Source organism: Paramormyrops kingsleyae, chromosome 8 (genome assembly GCF_048594095.1).
Source record: "Paramormyrops kingsleyae isolate MSU_618 chromosome 8, PKINGS_0.4, whole genome shotgun sequence".
Taxonomy (NCBI): domain Eukaryota; kingdom Metazoa; phylum Chordata; class Actinopteri; order Osteoglossiformes; family Mormyridae; genus Paramormyrops; species Paramormyrops kingsleyae.
The window spans coordinates 36,270,590-36,288,710 of NC_132804.1; the positions used below are offsets into that span (position 1 = coordinate 36,270,590).

General features: G+C 39.0%; 1 protein-coding gene across 3 annotated transcripts in view; it reads right to left on the reverse strand.

Moving 5' to 3' along the window:
- Positions 1–18,121, reverse strand: part of cdc42 (cell division cycle 42) — a 52,843-nt gene that overhangs the window by 13,893 nt on the left and 20,829 nt on the right. For all 3 annotated transcript variants that reach the window (XM_023793800.2, XM_023793802.2, XM_023793801.1), the window contains exons 2-5: positions 16,600–16,743; positions 1,291–1,363; positions 884–993; positions 595–792 (exon numbers count right to left, since the gene is read on the reverse strand). In XM_023793800.2, the coding sequence (XP_023649568.1) occupies positions 595–792; positions 884–993; positions 1,291–1,363; positions 16,600–16,704 (486 nt within the window). In that variant the 5' untranslated portion in view covers positions 16,705–16,743. The remainder of the gene's footprint in view (positions 1–594; positions 793–883; positions 994–1,290; positions 1,364–16,599; positions 16,744–18,121) is intronic.

The following is an 18,121-nucleotide window of genomic DNA, read 5'->3' on the forward strand; positions in this document are numbered from 1 at the left end:
TTCATGTGGTCTGCCACTTTGTGACTGAGTTTCTGCTGTTCCTAAATGCTTCCACTTTGGCATAATACCACTTACACTTCAATGTGGAATAGCTAGCAGGGAATAAATTTCACAAACTGACTTATTGCAAAGGTGGCATCCTATGACAGCACCACTCTTGAATTCACTGAGATCTTCAGAATGACCCATTATTTCACAAATGTTTGTAAACCTGACTGCATGGCTAGGTGCTAGATTTTATACACCTAAGCCAATGGGTCTGAATGAAACACCTGAATTCAATGTTCAAGAGGCATGTCCCAATACTTTTGTCCATATAGTATATGGCACCCATAACAACACACAAAATATGACACAGGACTGTAGGAAGATAATGCTTAAAGGTAAATGTGTACCATTAAAAAGCCTTGGTGTCTTCCAGCAAGCAACAGTAAATGAACAATAGTAATTATAAAATTCTTAATAAACAGATGACCAATGTTTCAGGTGTAACAACAAAATCCTGCTTATAATTGCAGACTGAAGCCAAACTACCACAAAACCTGAAGAAAAAAAACGGGATAACAACTACTACTACTTTCAGAGTGGCTTTACCTGGGTAAGAGCAGAGCACTCAACATATTTGACTGCCTTTAGGTCACGAGCCAGCTTCTCAGCAGTCTCTGGGGTGATGGGCTTCTGTTTGTTCTTTGCAAGTTTCTCAATTGTGGATGGGTCATCTCTCAAGTCAATCTGTGTCCCAACCAGCAGGAATGGGGTCTTTGGACAATGGTGAGTTATTTCAGGTACCCACTGCAAAGCAGGAAGCAATATTTTCACTATACACTTCTTCAGAATTCCAAAAAATCTTAAAAAAAAAAGAAAAAAAAGAAGCAATACTCACCTTTTCTTTAACATTTTCAAAAGATGAAGGTGAAACGACAGAGAAACAGACTAAAAAGACATCTGTTTGGGGGTAGCTCAGTGGTCGTAGCCTATCGTAGTCTTCCTGACCTTGGGTGGAGGAGGGAAACCTAGTTAATACATTGCCTGATAACATCCAAACAGCAATATCAAACCAGAATCAGGAAAAGTACATAAATACAAATTAGAAGACTGGCCCAGGGACATCACATCCAATACCAAAACCCAAGAATTTTTCAAGATTCCCTGACAGCACAAACTTTCTGAAGAGGACTACAGGATGACTGCTAAATGGTATGTGACAAAGGTAAAGCCCTTTTCTTTCATGGCCAATTACAATAGATGATTGGTCAGATATGGTTGAAATCCCACCCAGTCATACTATACCTGCAGTATCAAACAGCCCTAAAGTGTACGGTTCTCCACCAATCATGACAGTTACTGCATAATTATCGAAGACCTGAAAAAGTAAAAATAAAATAAAAGAATATCCACTGTTTATACAAGCATAATAGCATCCAAAATGTACAAATTAACAATGCAGTTCTGCATTTTATAATGCATTTAGGAAATCACAGCTGATTCTAGTTATAAAAATATTGTGTGCATATGTGTTTGTTATAAAGTTCAATATAAGCATATAAAAATGCAAAACCATTGGCACTGAGGAAAAAGGAAAAAAACTCATGAACTTGGAAGAAATGCTAATGCATCAGCAGAACATCAAATCTTTATGATGCACAAAGGGAGCACAAATTGTAGAATTCATTGAGTATGTTGTGAGATTCACACCTGTTTATCTTTCCTAATATAATGCTTTGAACCCATATTATCACAGGCCTGATAATGGCCCAGAATATCAGTAGTTTTCTAAAAGTAGCACGACATAATGATGTACTATGCACAAACAGTTTAGTATAAAAGCAATGGAAATGTATGAAACTAGGAAGAATTAAAAGCATCTTTGACCACCTATTATAATCATTCCCTCCTTAGTCAGATACAGGGAACCATTTCATTTTTTATTTTTTTTTGCGAACCAGGATAAAGTTCAATTAATTAATTCAAATATCATTAACTCAGGCAAGGTCAGGTCAGGCTGGAGAGTATGTGCAGATACAGTGTGTTGCCACACCCACCACACGGCAAAACTCCCCAGGATCCCGGCTAGCAACCCCCCAGGCAGACACACGGTCCAGTCCCACACTCCGGAAATGGCCATCCATCTGCCACAGCCAGGTGTTACGTGGGCAACCCCTCAGCCTGGTCCAGCCGCTCGGGTCCTCAGCAATGCCTAGATCTTGGTCTTTATCCAGGACACCCGCAATCCCAGACACTCAGACTCCTCGCTCAGTCTATTGAGAGCTCCAATCAGAGGCTCAATTGACTCTGCTAAGATCACAGCATTGTCAGTAAAGTCAAGATCAGTAAATCTTTATCAACAGATGCCGCACAACTGCCGGACCCCATGACCCTGCCCAAAACCCACACCATACAAGCGAACCCCAGAATCCACTGGGAAGAATGCGGAGGTTCTCCCTTCACTCTGCACAGCACTCCCAGTACCACTGTACAGGATGGCCATGACGTCCTGCAACTTTGGGGGATCATACAAAGCCTCAGGATGTCCTACAGGGCAACGCGATCAACTGAGTTGAACGCTTTACAAAAATCGACAAAGGCTGCAAAGAACCTCTGCCGATTTCCGTGCTTGTGCTCGATGAGAACCAGTGCCAGGATGCGGTCGATGGTAGACTTCATAGCCATAAAAACAGACTGTGCCAGTTGCTGACAGGTGAGCAAGTGATCACGGATCCTGTTAAGGATGACCCTAGCAAGGACCTTACCCAGCACTGAAAGCAGTGTTATCCTCCTGTAGTTGCCGCAACCCAGGCGATCACCCTTCCCTTTCCAGATAGGGATTACAAGTCTCGTTTTTCAGTCAATTGGGATGACGCCTGACTCCCAAATGGAAGAAAAGATTGCCTGCAATGCCAGGAGGACAACCTTGCCACCAGTCTGGAGATGTTCACTGCAGTGTCATCCATAAGGACCGTTCCATCACTGCCCTATCTGCAAGTCTCCTAGGAAGAGATTCAGATGTGCGTAATGCTTTGATTCCTCTGTAAGCAGGATGTGGGTCACTAGAACACAGATGGTGTGTCACCTGCTCACAAATTTGTCTAACAAACGCTTCCATATCTGTTCTCAAAGCCCTCAGTTCCCGGTACAGACTGGAGTTGCCACCAAGTCGTGTGCTGCAACTCCTCTCAATAATATCCAGGGTGCCCTGCGAGATGAAACACCTGCTTCTGGAACACTGGCAACACCAACACAAGCCTCAGCAACTTTCAGGGTCTTATTACGGAAGATCTCCCACATTACATCAGAATCAGCAGTCGCACCCAAATCTGAAAGTTCCTCACACAAACATCATGCAAATTCATCAGAAACAGTTTAATCTTGGAATGTGGGCAAGTCCAGTCTCATTCTCCTCATTTATTGACTTTCACATTTCTAGTTTATCTATCAAGTAATCTGGAACAGGGTTGGGGCCGTTCTGGAATGCATTACTCAATTCCAGTCCAAATCAGGAAATGGAACTGGAATTGATGAATGTATTCCAGAATGGCACCAACCCTGTTCCAGATTACTTGATATTTCAACTGGAAATGTTAAGGTCAATAAATGTCTTTTCACCAAAAACTCAGTTCTAGTCATTACATAACTCTGAAACAACCTATTAATTTATTGCACATTAGTTTTATATTTGCACAATCATTCTTCACCAGTTAGGGGGTTAACTGTATTTGTGTGTCTTAAATGTCAATTTCTTAAATGTCGTACTCAACTAAATATTTATACACTAGTTTGGGATGACTTAAATTGTTTCCAAAAGAAAAGCAATTTTTGACCATTAAAGCTAAGAAATAGTGTAGACATTGTTGATTATGGTACCTGGAAATGACAGATTTTTAATGTGATATTTATATTGGCGTACAGGTGCCCATGAAGAGCAACCACCAATCCTGTGTTCCAGTGGCACATTGTGTTCACTAATCTAAGTTTATCATTTTAAAAGGCAAATTTGATCCGAAATCCCTTGTGAAATTGTTAGGCATGCCATCTGCAACAATCAGCCAATCATAAAAGCATGGAGGGCAACAGGGCAAATCATTTCAATGCAGCAGAACAGAGATTATTGTAAAATATAAAGAATTCAAAAGTACAATAATGTCAAAGAACAATACAGTGGCTACCACCAAAGCTAGAAAGACATGCTGGCAGCAGATCGCTCCCAGCACGAATGCACATGTACAGTTTAATTAAGGAAAATCTGTACGCACCACTTCACTCCAGCACATACCCTAATACAGTGGAATCCTGGAACTCGAATGCCACTTAAGGACCAAATCAGACATCGCAGAGGTTTGTTCAATTTTATGAAACCTTCAACTCTACCTTGAACGGTTCGGTCAAGAAAAATCTAGCCACAATTCAACATAAAACCAGGAATACGACAAAAGAAAACATCCATCCATCCATCCATTACCTACCACTTGTCCGGGGTTCGGGTCGCGGGGGAAGCAGCTTCAGGAGAGATACCCAGACCTCCCTCTCCCCAGCTACCTCTACCAGCTCCTCGGGGAGGTCGCCGAGGCGTTCCCAGGCCAGCCGAGAGATATAATCCCTCCAGTGTGTCCTGGGTCTGCCCCGGGACCTCCTCCCTGTAGGACATGCACGGAAAACCTCTCCGGGTAGCTGCCTAGGAGGCATCCGCACCAGATGTCCAAACCATCTCAACTGGCTCCTTTCGACATGGAGAAGCAACGGATCTACTCTGAGACCCACCCGGATATCCGAACTTCTCACCCTATCCCCCTAAGGGAGAGCCCAGACACCCTGCGGAGAAACCTCATTTTGGCTGCCTGTATTCGCGATCTCATTCTTTCGGTCATTACCCATAGCTCATGACCATAGGAAGAGGTACTGCCTCAAGTGGAGGAGTTCAAGTATCTCGGGTCTATCTGGGATGCTTAGGCCTATGACTTATGCGCAGTCTTGCGGAACCTCCTGATCGAGTTCAATGTGTGAAAGCTGTGTTCCGGTGTTCGATGTGAATTTTTTTGTGCTTTATCTACAGTATATTTAATGATACAGTAATCATGGCCCCCGAGAGAGAGAGAGCAGTGATAGCAGCAAACCAAAGAGGAAAATAGTGAGAATAACTGTAATACTTAGAAAGGAAATTATTGCAGGACTTGAAGGTGGTGTTTGTGTGTCTGCTCTCGCCTTTGAGTATGGGATTGTCATTTATTTAATGTTTATTGCTTTTGTATGTGTAATTTTTCATGTGTGTATTTTATAATGGTTGTCAATTCTTTTTATCATTAGTCAGGTAGGTAGATAACTAAGTAGGCAATTACTTATGGATCCGGAACGGATTAAATTCATTTCTTATGGGGAAATGCAACTTGGACCTCGACCAGCCCTCTGGAACAATTTAAGCTTGTGTTACAAGGTACCGCTGTATTGGCAAGCATCAGATTACGATCGCTCTAATTCATTCGTTCATAAGACCTTTTCTATGCCATAACCTGACATGCTTCTCCCCAGAAATGTAACTACATTGCGGCAATGCAGACTTCAAGAACGGTGATTAGTCCACTTGGTTGGTCGTTTTCATGGGAGCAAAGAAAGCATATATCCCAGGTGAACTTATATCACTATTTGAAACTGAAGCATTATTTATATCTAGCATTAAATAACCAACCCTAGGCATCATAGCAACAGGTCTACAAAACTCTTAGGGTAACTGCGCCAATTTCACTTATTTCCATAAATTTATTCACATTTTATAAGACTAAAAAAAATCTAAAAATAGCATAGATACTAAGTTTAGAAGAGAAAATACAGAAAGTTACTCAGCTCACTGTAGCAGCTCAACATTTTTCCAAATCTTTTTATGGGAAGTTTGGAACAGTACAAATATAAGCAGGACTCAAAAAATGGATCCTTTGTTAATTTTTTTCCCACCATTTCAATTGCGTGATTCAACAATTGAATATTTCACAGGGTGGGAAGACAATCAATGCAATACTTAAAATTATGTAGCGTTCTGGTGGTGTAATTGCTGAGCAACACATACACACCAGCACGCGAGAATAATGCTTGCATCATCTTAGGCATGTTAGGCATGGCATAGGCTTGAAGCAGAAGTATAAATCAGCCTTTAGAGACTGATACAGACAGACCAGCTTAACTAGCTGTACATTAGCATAGTCATCACCTAGAGTCCAAAAAAAAATTAGGACCTTCATTCATGGATAAAGGTGCTGCTCGTCAAGAAATATGCTGTGAAAGCGGTTCAGACAAAGTCTATGGTTCTGATTCAGTGGTAATCATTAGCGATGTTTAATGTTAATGATGTCTAAGTGTAATTAGTACCAGTACTAAAGAGATGTAATACTGAAAAGCCTTCAAAAATGCGAAACCACGGTACCTTTTCAGTACAGAAAAACCTCGGATTGCGAGTAACTTAGTCTGCGAGTGTTTTGAAAGACGAGCAAATTTTTAAATTAAATTTTAAGTTGATAAACGAGCGAGGACTTGCAATACGAGAATTATGTATACGCTTTGTCTGCCGAGCATCAAATAATCACAACTGAGCCGATGGTTCTTCTCTCTCTCTTGCTGCAGGATTGTGGGTAATCGTTTCCCATGCTCGGTCTCAGTTGGAGTGCTAAGTCAAAATTTAGTAGAAAAGCACCACCTGAATAAGGGTGTAGCAGTGCAAGTGATGAATCTGTTTAACGACAATGCAATGTCCACATTTCCGCGAAATCGAAAAGGAAGCAAAATCGGCTGTCATTGGATAGCAGCTATCGTTGGATAGGTTCCTTGCTAAAGTTGCACAAAAAGAAAAAGATTCCAGTGAGCCAACAGATAGCAGTGATTCCGTTTGTTATAGTGAAAGTTGTCTTACAAAATAACCCTCCTCTTATCCTCTCTCTCACACCATCCACGATTCTTTTCGAAGGTAAAGTACAGGTTAATTTGTTTTATGTATTTTTACTTCATATTTTGTATTAATCATTTTTATATGAATATTTTTGGGTTGTGGAACGAATCATCTGAGTTTCCATTATTTCTAATGGGAAAATTTGCTTAGATACACAAGTGCTTTGGATTACAAGCACGTTTCCGGAACGAATTATGCTCGCAATCCGAGGTTTTACTGTATCAGTATCCCAAGCAGGGCTACTATGAACTTTGACAATGATCCTTCAAAAACTTTTGCACATCACTCCAACAATTTCAAGTGTAGTGTCAAAAAACAGTCCTTTTCTTTGGTATCACCATGTGGCACAGCATTGATTTTGCTGTGCCAGGCCTCAGTTTCATTCATTTCCTGTGTGGCACACAGACATCGTTTTAGAAAAGTTCAAAAAAGATGTGGGTCATTCTATGTCAAATCATCACACTTTCGGACCTCATCGTCACGGATTTTAACAAAACTTAGCATGCTGATTTGGTCATATGAGTAACTTGTGAAACTGAAATTGGGCATGTCTGGGATCAAAACTGAGGGAGACTTAAGTAAACAAAGGTTTAACTTTTTTTTTTTGGGGGGGGGGGAGGGGGCTATGATTTTGACGGGCTATATTTACCTTAATGTAAGCTGCACAGAAGTGGTTCTTATGTTGTTTTAAAGCTATTGTCCAGCACTATAGATTGAATAAATAATATGCCATCCCCATGTCAATAGTTACTATGTAATGACTGATTAAAATATTAAAAATTCAATAACAAGAAACCTACATTTCAAAATTTATCAATTTTTTTACTAAAGCTAGATCATAATGTCAAACATCTCCAGAAAATTTGGTCTTTGGTTTTTAAGATGTTGCTGAGATTTCTTGATGTAAAGGTAGCGTCACTTGGTTTCATATCGCTAAAGGGCCTTTTTAATGGCAGCCAACCTGACATGAAAGAGTATAACAAGTACAGGTATAAGTAATAACATTAATTAAGGTTACAAATATGCTACACTGAAATTTAATGGAAGCTTCATTAATGTCATTGCAGACACCTGTACTTGCCATACTATTGAAAAGGCCCACATGGCTAGTAAATATGGCCAATAAATGCCCTGCATTCATTAGAGGTAAGTGAGCAAATCGGTCCAGTGCAAGTGCACACTAAGGGAATCACTCGACTTTGCAAGCATCAAAGGTTATTGTCATGGCTGCAATTGATGATAATTGGTGGCTAGGATCTGTTGAAGAAACCCACTGGAGAGTTGAGACAGCTTCAGAATATTTGCATTGTTCCCACATTAACTATATTATTTTATTATTAGCCATTGCGCCTATCCGCTACCTTAATGATAACATACGGCTAATGTGTTTGTTGGCTAACTGCTTATAGATAAGCGGCTAATGTTAAGGTGTGCACCGGCCAAGTTAACATTTTTGATGTATTTAATAGTTCAGTGTTGCTGGAACGCAACCTTGCGAAAATTCTCATAAAGACCGGGATGTCGATCTTTAAGATGCTTCGCCAAGTTTGATGTACTACTTGACTTTGTCGCCACAACTTTGTAGCACTGTTGGCATAGAGGCTTATCAACATCCTTAGCCTTTCCATGATCGTCTGCAAATGGCACTTTTGCTTTTTTTTTTTAATTACTATTAAAGCAGCTTGCGAAGTGCCTTCAACTGCAGCATTTGCCATGTTCGGCCAACTCGGTATGTGTGTGTTAACCAGTGCGAATGCATTCAGTGGCTGAGAGAACAGGAAGGGCTGCGTGAGTGTGTGCGTGCATGCACGTGCGCCAGCGCTGTAGTGGTGCTGTGTGAAGTATGGCGAATCAGGTGAAAACCACACTGTTGGTATCAATAATGGTGAAAATTAGTATCTAATGAGATACTAATCGATATTAAAAATTAGTATCTGAGAATCGATTTTTTGACAACCCCAGTCTCATTATTTTCAACTCCAGCATCAGCTATATCTTCCATTTCTGATCTTTCATGGTATATTTTTAGCAGTGTAGCAGTGAAAAAGGTCCCCTTTTAAACAGTTTCCAGCTGCGCCACTTCCTGAACATTGTGTAGGCTATTTAAACCAGTATTGCGGTATAAGAAAAATGAATATCATAATAATAAGAAACGGTTTTTGGTATGAACCAATATATACCGCCTAACACTAATTAGTACTTCTTGTGTTTTGGGATTTGACCTACTTGTTCAAATTGTATATACTGTAGATAATACAGTCATGACGCATAAACCATGGAATTTAGGAAAAACCTTGGAAGCTATAATTCAAGTGAAAATGGTAGATTACCTAGATGCAAATAACATTATAAAGGATAGCCAACATGGATTTAGGAGAGGTAGATCCTGCCTAACGAATCTGCTTGAGTTCTTTGAGGAAGCTACAAGTGAAATTGATCACAAAAAGGCCTATGATGTGATTTACTTAGATTTCCAGAAAGCCTTTGATGTTGTCCCCCACAAACGGCTCTTGTTAAAGCTTAAAGCTGCAGGAATTTTAGGAACTGTGGCAGCTTGGATCAAAAACTGGCTAACTGATAGGAAGCAGCGAGTAGTTATTAGAGGCACTATGTCACAGTGGGCCTCCGTTTATAGTGGGGTACCGCAGGGTTCAATTTTAGGACCACTATTGTTCCTAATTTACATTAATGATATTGACACGAATACATACAGTAAACTGGTTAAATTTGCAGACGACACTAAGGTGGGCGGGGTAGCAGATACTAATCTAGCAGCAGAGAGGCTTCAACGGGATCTGGATTTAATTAGCGAATGGGCTGATACTTGGCAGATGAAATTTAACACAGATAAATGTAAGGTAATCCATGCAGGGAGCAGAAATATACAGTACAGATATTTTATGGGTTCCACTGAAATAAAGGTAGCTGATTACGAGAAAGATCTCGGTATGTATGTTGATGCTTCCATGTCCCACTCTCGCCAATGTGGGGAAGCAATAAAAAAGGCGAACAGAATGTTGGGTTATATCTCTAGATGTGTGGAGTTTAAGTCAAGGGAGGTGATGTTACACTTATATAATTCCTTGGTAAGACCCCACCTAGAATACTGTGTGCAGGTTTGGTCACCATACCTCAAGAAGGACATTGCTGCCTTAGAAAAGGTGCAACGAAGAGCTACGAGAATGATTCCTGGTCTTAGAGGAATGTCTTACGAGGAGAGGTTAGCGGAACTGAATCTGTTCAGCCTTGAGCAAAGGAGACTAAGGGGGGATATGATTCAGGTCTATAAGATTCTAACGGGTCTGGATGCTGTTCAGCCAAATGACTATTTCAATATTAGTCTAAATACTAGAACTCGTGGCCATAAGTGGAAATTAGCGGGAGAACATTTTAAAACAAATTTGAGGAAGCACTTCTTTACACAGCGTGTAGTCAGAGTATGGAATAGTCTTCCTGCTATTGTAGTGGAAGCTAAAACCATGGGTTCCTTTAAATCAGAGCTAGATAAGATTTTAACAACTCTGAGATATTAGCTAAGTTCTCCCCAAACGAGCTTGATGGGCCGAATGGCCTCCTCTCGTTTGTAAATTTCTTATGTTCTTATGTTCTTATGCCCCAACTAGTTACACATCTAAATTATGGATATATATTTTGGGGTTTCTATATAAGGTGAGCCCCATGTCTGTAAAACTCATATTACAGAGCTTAAATGAAGTGGAGGAACTACAAACTTAAGACTAAGGCCCAATCCCAATTCTATTGCCTACCCCTCACCCCTTCCCCTTGCCCCTTGAAATGAAGTGGAAAGGGGTAGGGTTAAAAAATTTCCCCTAAGAAATGGGACACCACTACTACACTGTTATACGTCATCATCCATTGTCACTACCTCCTAACGTTACGTCAGAGGACATGCTCCGATGTTTATCACAAATTCCAAGATGTCGCCGTCAGCATCGTAGCATGTAAAGATTACTCACTCCCAAAGTTTTTCTGCGCCGTATTTGGACTTTAAAAACAGATGTTCGTTTTCACCTTGAAAACGTATGAGCCTTCGGGTTTCCTCAGCTGTCCCTATACAGAATATAATTTACAAAAATGTTGTCATGTTGCAATAAGTACGAATAGTGTAAGCACCGTTCATTTACATGTACACATATGGCCGTAAGCAAAACAAAACAACGCGTTACAACATGCAGTCAGTTACCGGGTAACGTTATATGACATAAAAATATATTTCCTAATATTGTGCAATCAGTGCTATCCGCAAGCAAACTTTAGCGATTTTTTTTCAAACGTTTCTTTACAGAACATCACCGTAAACACAAACACAAGATTGATGGTAATATACATGTAATGAAAAAATGTCATAAAAATCCTTATTAATGGCAAAAATTACTTAACATTTATGGGTCTGCTTGCTCGAGTGGGCAGCCATGTTGTAAATTTCTCTTAGCCCTTCGTTTGAAGTGAGGTCCCGAAAAATCTTCGTTTCGAGGGCTATCTAGCCCTTCCCCTTACCCCTACCCCTCCAATCAAAAGAGAATTGAGACACCCCTACCCCTACACGTGAACGCGCCAAACGGAGGGGTAGGGGTAAGTGTAGGGGTAAGGGGTAGAATTGGGATTGGGCCTAAAACTAAAGAGTTAATCATGATTGTCATCAGTAGTGTATAAATGCAATTGTAAACCTAAGTGACATTTCTGAATTCAAACAGGTCAGTGCTGCTATTTGAACAATTCTGAAAATTTCTAAATAGACTATTACATTAAGTCTTTACTTTATATATCCACTCGCAAATCAGTTTGTGTATTGATGTATTGTATCGTGATATACTTCACCTTGCCCAAGGCCTAGCAATACACAGCCCTACACGTAACCTAAATAGTAAGTGCCTTAAGATATCCTTGCAAGGAATAGTCTGTAGTTGACTCATTAAAGCCCAGCACTCTTCCAATCTCAACACATTTACACCTTTTATGTCAAGTTTAATGCCTAATCACTTTTCCTTTTTCATTTGTTATTGTGGCATCACTCGCATTCTTAGACATAGTTCAGTGGGCAAATATTTTAAGCTTAAAGAAACGTCTGTTGTAAGTGATAGTCAATAAACACATGCGTATCCAAAACACTGTGTGCTGGCCAAAGAGGCTGTTATAACCTCCGCCTCCAGCTACAAAACCTCGATAATCAAATGAAGGGATACCTGTACAGTGATACCTCAGTTCTCGAACTCATTAGAACTCAAATTTCTTAAAAGTTGAACCAACCAGTTTGAAAAAAAATTACCTAGAACTCAATCTGAATCTCATACAGTAAGTCGATTCGTGAACGCCGACCTAAGATAACTTGTACGCGTGGGGAAATGAGTCACGCGGCAAGTCTCTCAGCGGAAACAAAGGGTAACACTTCAGTCTCAGCCTCGCATTCACTGTGAGAGCATCGTGCATGTTTACACTAGCTGAATACATATACAGTGGAACCTCGGATTACGAGTAACGCGGTTTAGGAGTGTTCCGCAAGACGAGCAAAGATTTTTAATAAATTTTGACTTGGAAACCGAGCAAGTCCTGGTTTACGAGCGCCAAGTATCATCAAAAAACATATGGCACACATGCGCTCCTTGTTTTTCTTGTTTTTACGTGCGCTCGGCTTCAAAACAGGAAGCGCACGTCATCACAACTGAACCAATGGTTATTCACTTTCTCGCACTGCGGAATTGTGGGTAATCGTCTCCCATAAATACAGTCAGACAATGATAGACAGTAACAGTAATTATATAATAAAATACATTAAAAAATAAAGATTTCTTATTAATTTTTAATATAATTAATAATAAACCATTAATATATTTAATTATAATAATATTGTCGTGCTGAGCAGGGACGAAACGGAGACAAAGGCGCAGACATCAGGGTATCAGGGAATACAGGGTTTAATTACAGGTAAAGCAGGCAAAACACAGACAGACAATACAATGACCGGACTGGGGAAACAAACTGAAACGCGGACTAAATACACAGGAACCAATTAATTGGTTTTCCATTATTTCTTATGGGGAAAATTCGATCAGAATTTTAGGATTCAAACCTGAGTTCTGAACGGATTAAGTTCGAGTTCCGAGGAACCGCTGTATTTCAGTGTAAACACACAATAACAAAGATCCACAACGAACTGCATAATACATAGCCTTGTTCAAGCATGATTTTGGAAGAAGAAAGGCTAATCTAAACCTGTACAGAACACATTTACTGGCATTATTTTTGAGTGGGCAAAATGAGTGAGCAAGAGAAAAGCAAAGGAACCCCTCTTCCTCTATATGAAATATTTTGTATTCTATAGAGATGACCTTGAGCAAAAGAAAATAATTTGTCAGCACTGTCTGTTGGCACAACTGGCAGCAACACTACCAACTTATTTGACAGACTAGTAGATAAACTGGAACCAAATGGAAGTTATTTTGGGTAAAATATTGTGATATTTCAAATAACAAAATGTGATTTTCCCCCCAAATATCAAGCAGCTAATTCGACAAATTTAGAATACATATGAAATGTTCCCTTTCTCCATAAAAACCTCCCCTAAATAGAATACTTAAGATGTCAGTGACAGGTTTATTCGCATGAAAATTAGAATTGAGATGGCATGAGGAACTTAAATAGTAAGGTAAAAAAGTAAGTTTATCAAAATAAAGAAAATTATGTATGAAAATCGTGTATGCATTTTCAAATGAATAAACTTGTATATTTTTCCCCATGTTAAAAGGTAAATATTTCCACACTTTTTTTTTTTTTTAAAGAAATTGTTAATGTGAGATTTGGGGTTCATTAGTAGAAGTAGTGAAAATAAGGAAAAGTGTCCAAGACAAAGTTTCTCATCCTCTGCAATCATTTCCAACCATTGCTGGAAGTCCACAGGGAACCTAAATTTAAATTTTTGAAGGAAAGGCCTTGGCTGTGACAAGATGGCTACAAAGCAAGTAGTATTTTTCCAAATAAAAGTTTGCTTGTCACACTTGACAACTTTAAGGTTCTCATTACCAGTGTTGGGGGTAACGTGTTACAAGTAACGTGCGTTACGTAATAATATTACTTTTCTTAAGTAACGAGTAATATAACGCATTACTTTATAAATTTACACATTAATATTTGAGTTACTTTTTTTAAAAAGTAGCGCGAGTTACTTTTCTATTTTAATTAATTTGCTTAAAAAAATATTTAATTAAAACGAACGTAGTCACGTAGAATCACACACTCAGTGCTGCTTTGAAAATGCATTCCGAGCTGACCACGCCCACCCTACGGCAATCATTGCGTCAAGGCGGGGATTGGCGGAAGCGCGCGTTTAGATCGTTTGAAACATGGCGGCTGGAGATATGATAAGATCGTTGAATTCATTGGCAGATGAAGTGGAGCGTGAACAGAGAAATAATGTTTTTGAAGCATCATAGAAACACATAGGCTGACTTGAATAATCTGATAAAAATTGAACTAAGGAATTCAGATCACTTGAGTAGTACAATTTTATTGTTCTCTAAAAAGTTATTAAACATTTTAAATGTTTAAGATCTGTCTTTTGCCCTAATATAACTTATTTCACAATGGCAATTATCTAGCCTATATTGCACTCTTTATTATCTCATTGGACAGTGAATTTACTTTATGTGCCATAGCCTACCAAAACAAAAATAAAAACTTAACACATTAATTTTCAACTTTCAATAATTAATGTTAAGAGATTTTTTTTAAATGGCATGCATAGCTCTGAAAGTTCTGAGAATATTATATAATTCTATATTATTATTCTATATATGTGTTTTTAAAAGAAAATGAAATAATAATAATTTACACTTATATTCTTTTATTAATTCTTTTTATGGCTCCCTCAACTTGCTCTTTGTAGTGGCACCCAGGGAGCTGGGGGTTGAAAGTCTTGCACAAGGACCTGCAGATGTGCTGAGGCTGCACATCTGAGCCACACTGAGCCACATGCTGCCCCTTAAGGTGAGGTTATAAAGGCTATTGTTGAATGCTAAATTTCTTAGTCAAAAAACACATCTAAGGCCTGAACAACAAAAAGCTTTAGCCAGGTAAGAAATAAGTAACGCAAAAGTAACTCAAAAGTAATATAACGCATTACTTTCCGTAAAAAGTAACTAAGTAATGCAATTAGTTACTTTTTGGGGGGAGTAACTCAGTATTGTAATATATTACATTTAAAAGTAACTTTCCCCAACACTGCTCATTACTGATAAAGGAAATCTTGACCAATTAAAAGCACTGTATCAGTAATAAATTGATTGTGAATGCAGAGGACTTTTCTTTACTTCCTGAATGTCATAACATGGGCGCTATGCTGAACATTCCATAAAGTAGATCATGTTAACTTCCTAGCTATTGTAAACCCCCAGCAGAAGTAATCTTTGATTTTATATAGCACTAGTAATATGCCTTGTGTATTTGGCATTGTTCAGGGAGAAACTGTCCAATTTATACTTACTGGATTGGCACTGACAGACAGTCATATAATATGCTGCTCAACACAAATGGGCACTGGGAGCAAACGTTGCTTTCTTTTAACCAGATTGCTGAAGGACAATATGAAGAACACTAGGAGCACAGGGGAAAATTGCTTTTTTTCTCCCAAACATCCGGTTTTCTGGAGAGAGTGTCTATTACTAGTGCAATGACATAAAGGATATTATTCCAGAACCACTTCCAGTCCTCCTCAGTTGGACACTTCCATGTTTTTTCTGACATATGAGCAACATACAGAACTCACATAAAAGATAACGCTTTATTGGTCAGAGCAGACATGTGCTGCTCATCTTACGAGACTGGATGGCCATTCATTTCATTGGCACATGTACATAATACTTGTACGGAGTTTGGATGTTTGGAATTTTTTGAAATTTGAAAATTTTCATGTTGGGAGATGCTTTAAAGCAGGACTGTGAGCATTGCTTGAAATTTGTTGGGTGGTTTCCAGCCACTCATTGTATTAGTGTTATTTTATTGTTGATGGTGCTGTAGTCTACGTTAATTTTTTTATGACCAGATGTCTTAAATTTGTTAATATGGTGTCCATAAAAGAAATATTCTTTTCATAATGTGGTACTGTGTGTTACACATGTAAGCTAAGAAAAGCTATCTGAACCGTTAACTGTGAATGTATTGGACTGCTTAACTTAAATAAATCTCATTTCCGAAATATGCTCAGTCAGTGTATATTTTCAATTTAATCACATTTTATTTGTAAATGCATTTATATGTGTAACAGTTCTGTCACTTAAAAAAATCATGTCAGCTTTCACTAAAATCTGCAGTTTCATGTAGCTTCGCTATATAAAAGTTTTTCTAATCTATTTTCAAAACTGCCGAAAATATTTTTTATTATATTTTTATTATACATTTGGTGTAATGTCACAGCGGTAAAGATAATTTTTTGTGATCATCTTTAAAATGGAAATAAACATACAAAAAAAATGTTCACAGTAGGTTTAGACATTATTCTTAAACCCTCAAAAGGAAATTTGTCTTTAAATGCGTTTTGAAAATTTTCATGTGGGAGATAACTTGTGAGACTTACCTGATTGCTCCAATAACCTGAAAGAATCATCTATCCAAAGTCCCATTACCCATCAAAGCATAACTGAACAAGATGCAAGTGTACTTACTGTTGGTACGTATTCAGAGGGAAATTTGTTTGTTGTATATGAGATTAGAAGGCAGGTTTTTCCCACAGCACCATCGCCAACAACCACACATTTAATTGTCTGCATAGTGGTACTTTAGCAGGATCCACTATTCTCATTCAAGATCTGGAAGAGAAAGAGTACAATTACTTATTCAAACAGTCAGAAAGCAAAAGGCATAGCTTTGACTCACCAGCTTTGATCTAAACCTGTACAGCACGCAGGCCAGATCAAAGCTGGTGAGTCACTACTTGTCTCTTGAGTAGCAAGCTGCATGAAGAGATCAAATAAATTACATTGAGAACATCTTTCATTTAGATTCAACTCTTTGTCAAGTTTACTACTAATCTGTTTCAGAACACCGTAACATTCAGTGAATTGACCTAGGCTTGGTCAGTATTTAGAGTTTCCATACCATCCAGACATTATCCAATGGAATATAGATTGTTCTACAAAGTATGGAATTAAAATTAAAATGTGTCCACTGCCTTACTATTATTCATCCGCTTTTATCTGACATTATCCACTGGATCCTTTCTTTACATGAGAAGGAATGCACACGTAACGTCATCAGGAGTACATCCACCATACTAGGGGAACACTTCAATGATCTCCACACAGCGACCGATGTATCAGTAGTGCCTTAGTTCTCATTTCTCTTTTTTTGTTAGTGATAATTAGTATTCACAGAAAGTACGCTGAAAGAACGCGCCCATGAGAAAAAAGCAAAGACTCGGTATAAGGAAAAAAATCTTTCATAAACCACCTCGACCCCTGCGGACTGTATTAAATAAATTAAGAATTACATTTTTTTAAATTTAAATAAATTTTAGATCAACACTGCATTTGGGGGGGGGGGGGCCGCGCTATGGAGCCACGGATCAACATGGCGGCTTAGTGGGTAAGCTCTGCAAAATCAAGCATTTATATACAGTCAAACCCAAGTTATCAATGACAACCAATTAAAAAACAATGTCAAAGACGACAAGTGTAAAAGAATGTGAGATTTTCACCAGGAAACGTCCCCAAAAATCGAAAATAGGCATTTCGCCATCAGAGCAAGACGACGAAGCTGTTGCTGTCGACATGATGGGCCTAACAGCCGTGCTGTCTGAATTGAAATCACTCCACTCCGAGTTTGGAGGATTTGGTTCCAAACTGGACAGTATAAATGACCGTCTAGATAAGATGGCAAGCTCAGTTGCGGCTTTGGAAAACGGGATGTCAGAGCTGAAACAAAATGTTACTTCTAACACAACCCGAATGGAAGAAGCTGAAAATCGGATAATGGCGGCGGAGAGGCTGCTGGAGAAAAACGATATGGAGTTAATTAACGCAGTGAAACATGTCACCTACTTGGAATTAAAGGTTGAAGACCTAGAGAACCGGAGCCGGAGAAAAAACCTGCGACTGGTCGGCCTCCGGGAGGGCACTGAGGGAGACCGGCCACTTCTGGAGTTTATACAGGACATGTTACCGCGTTGGCTAAAGTTAGAAACCGGCA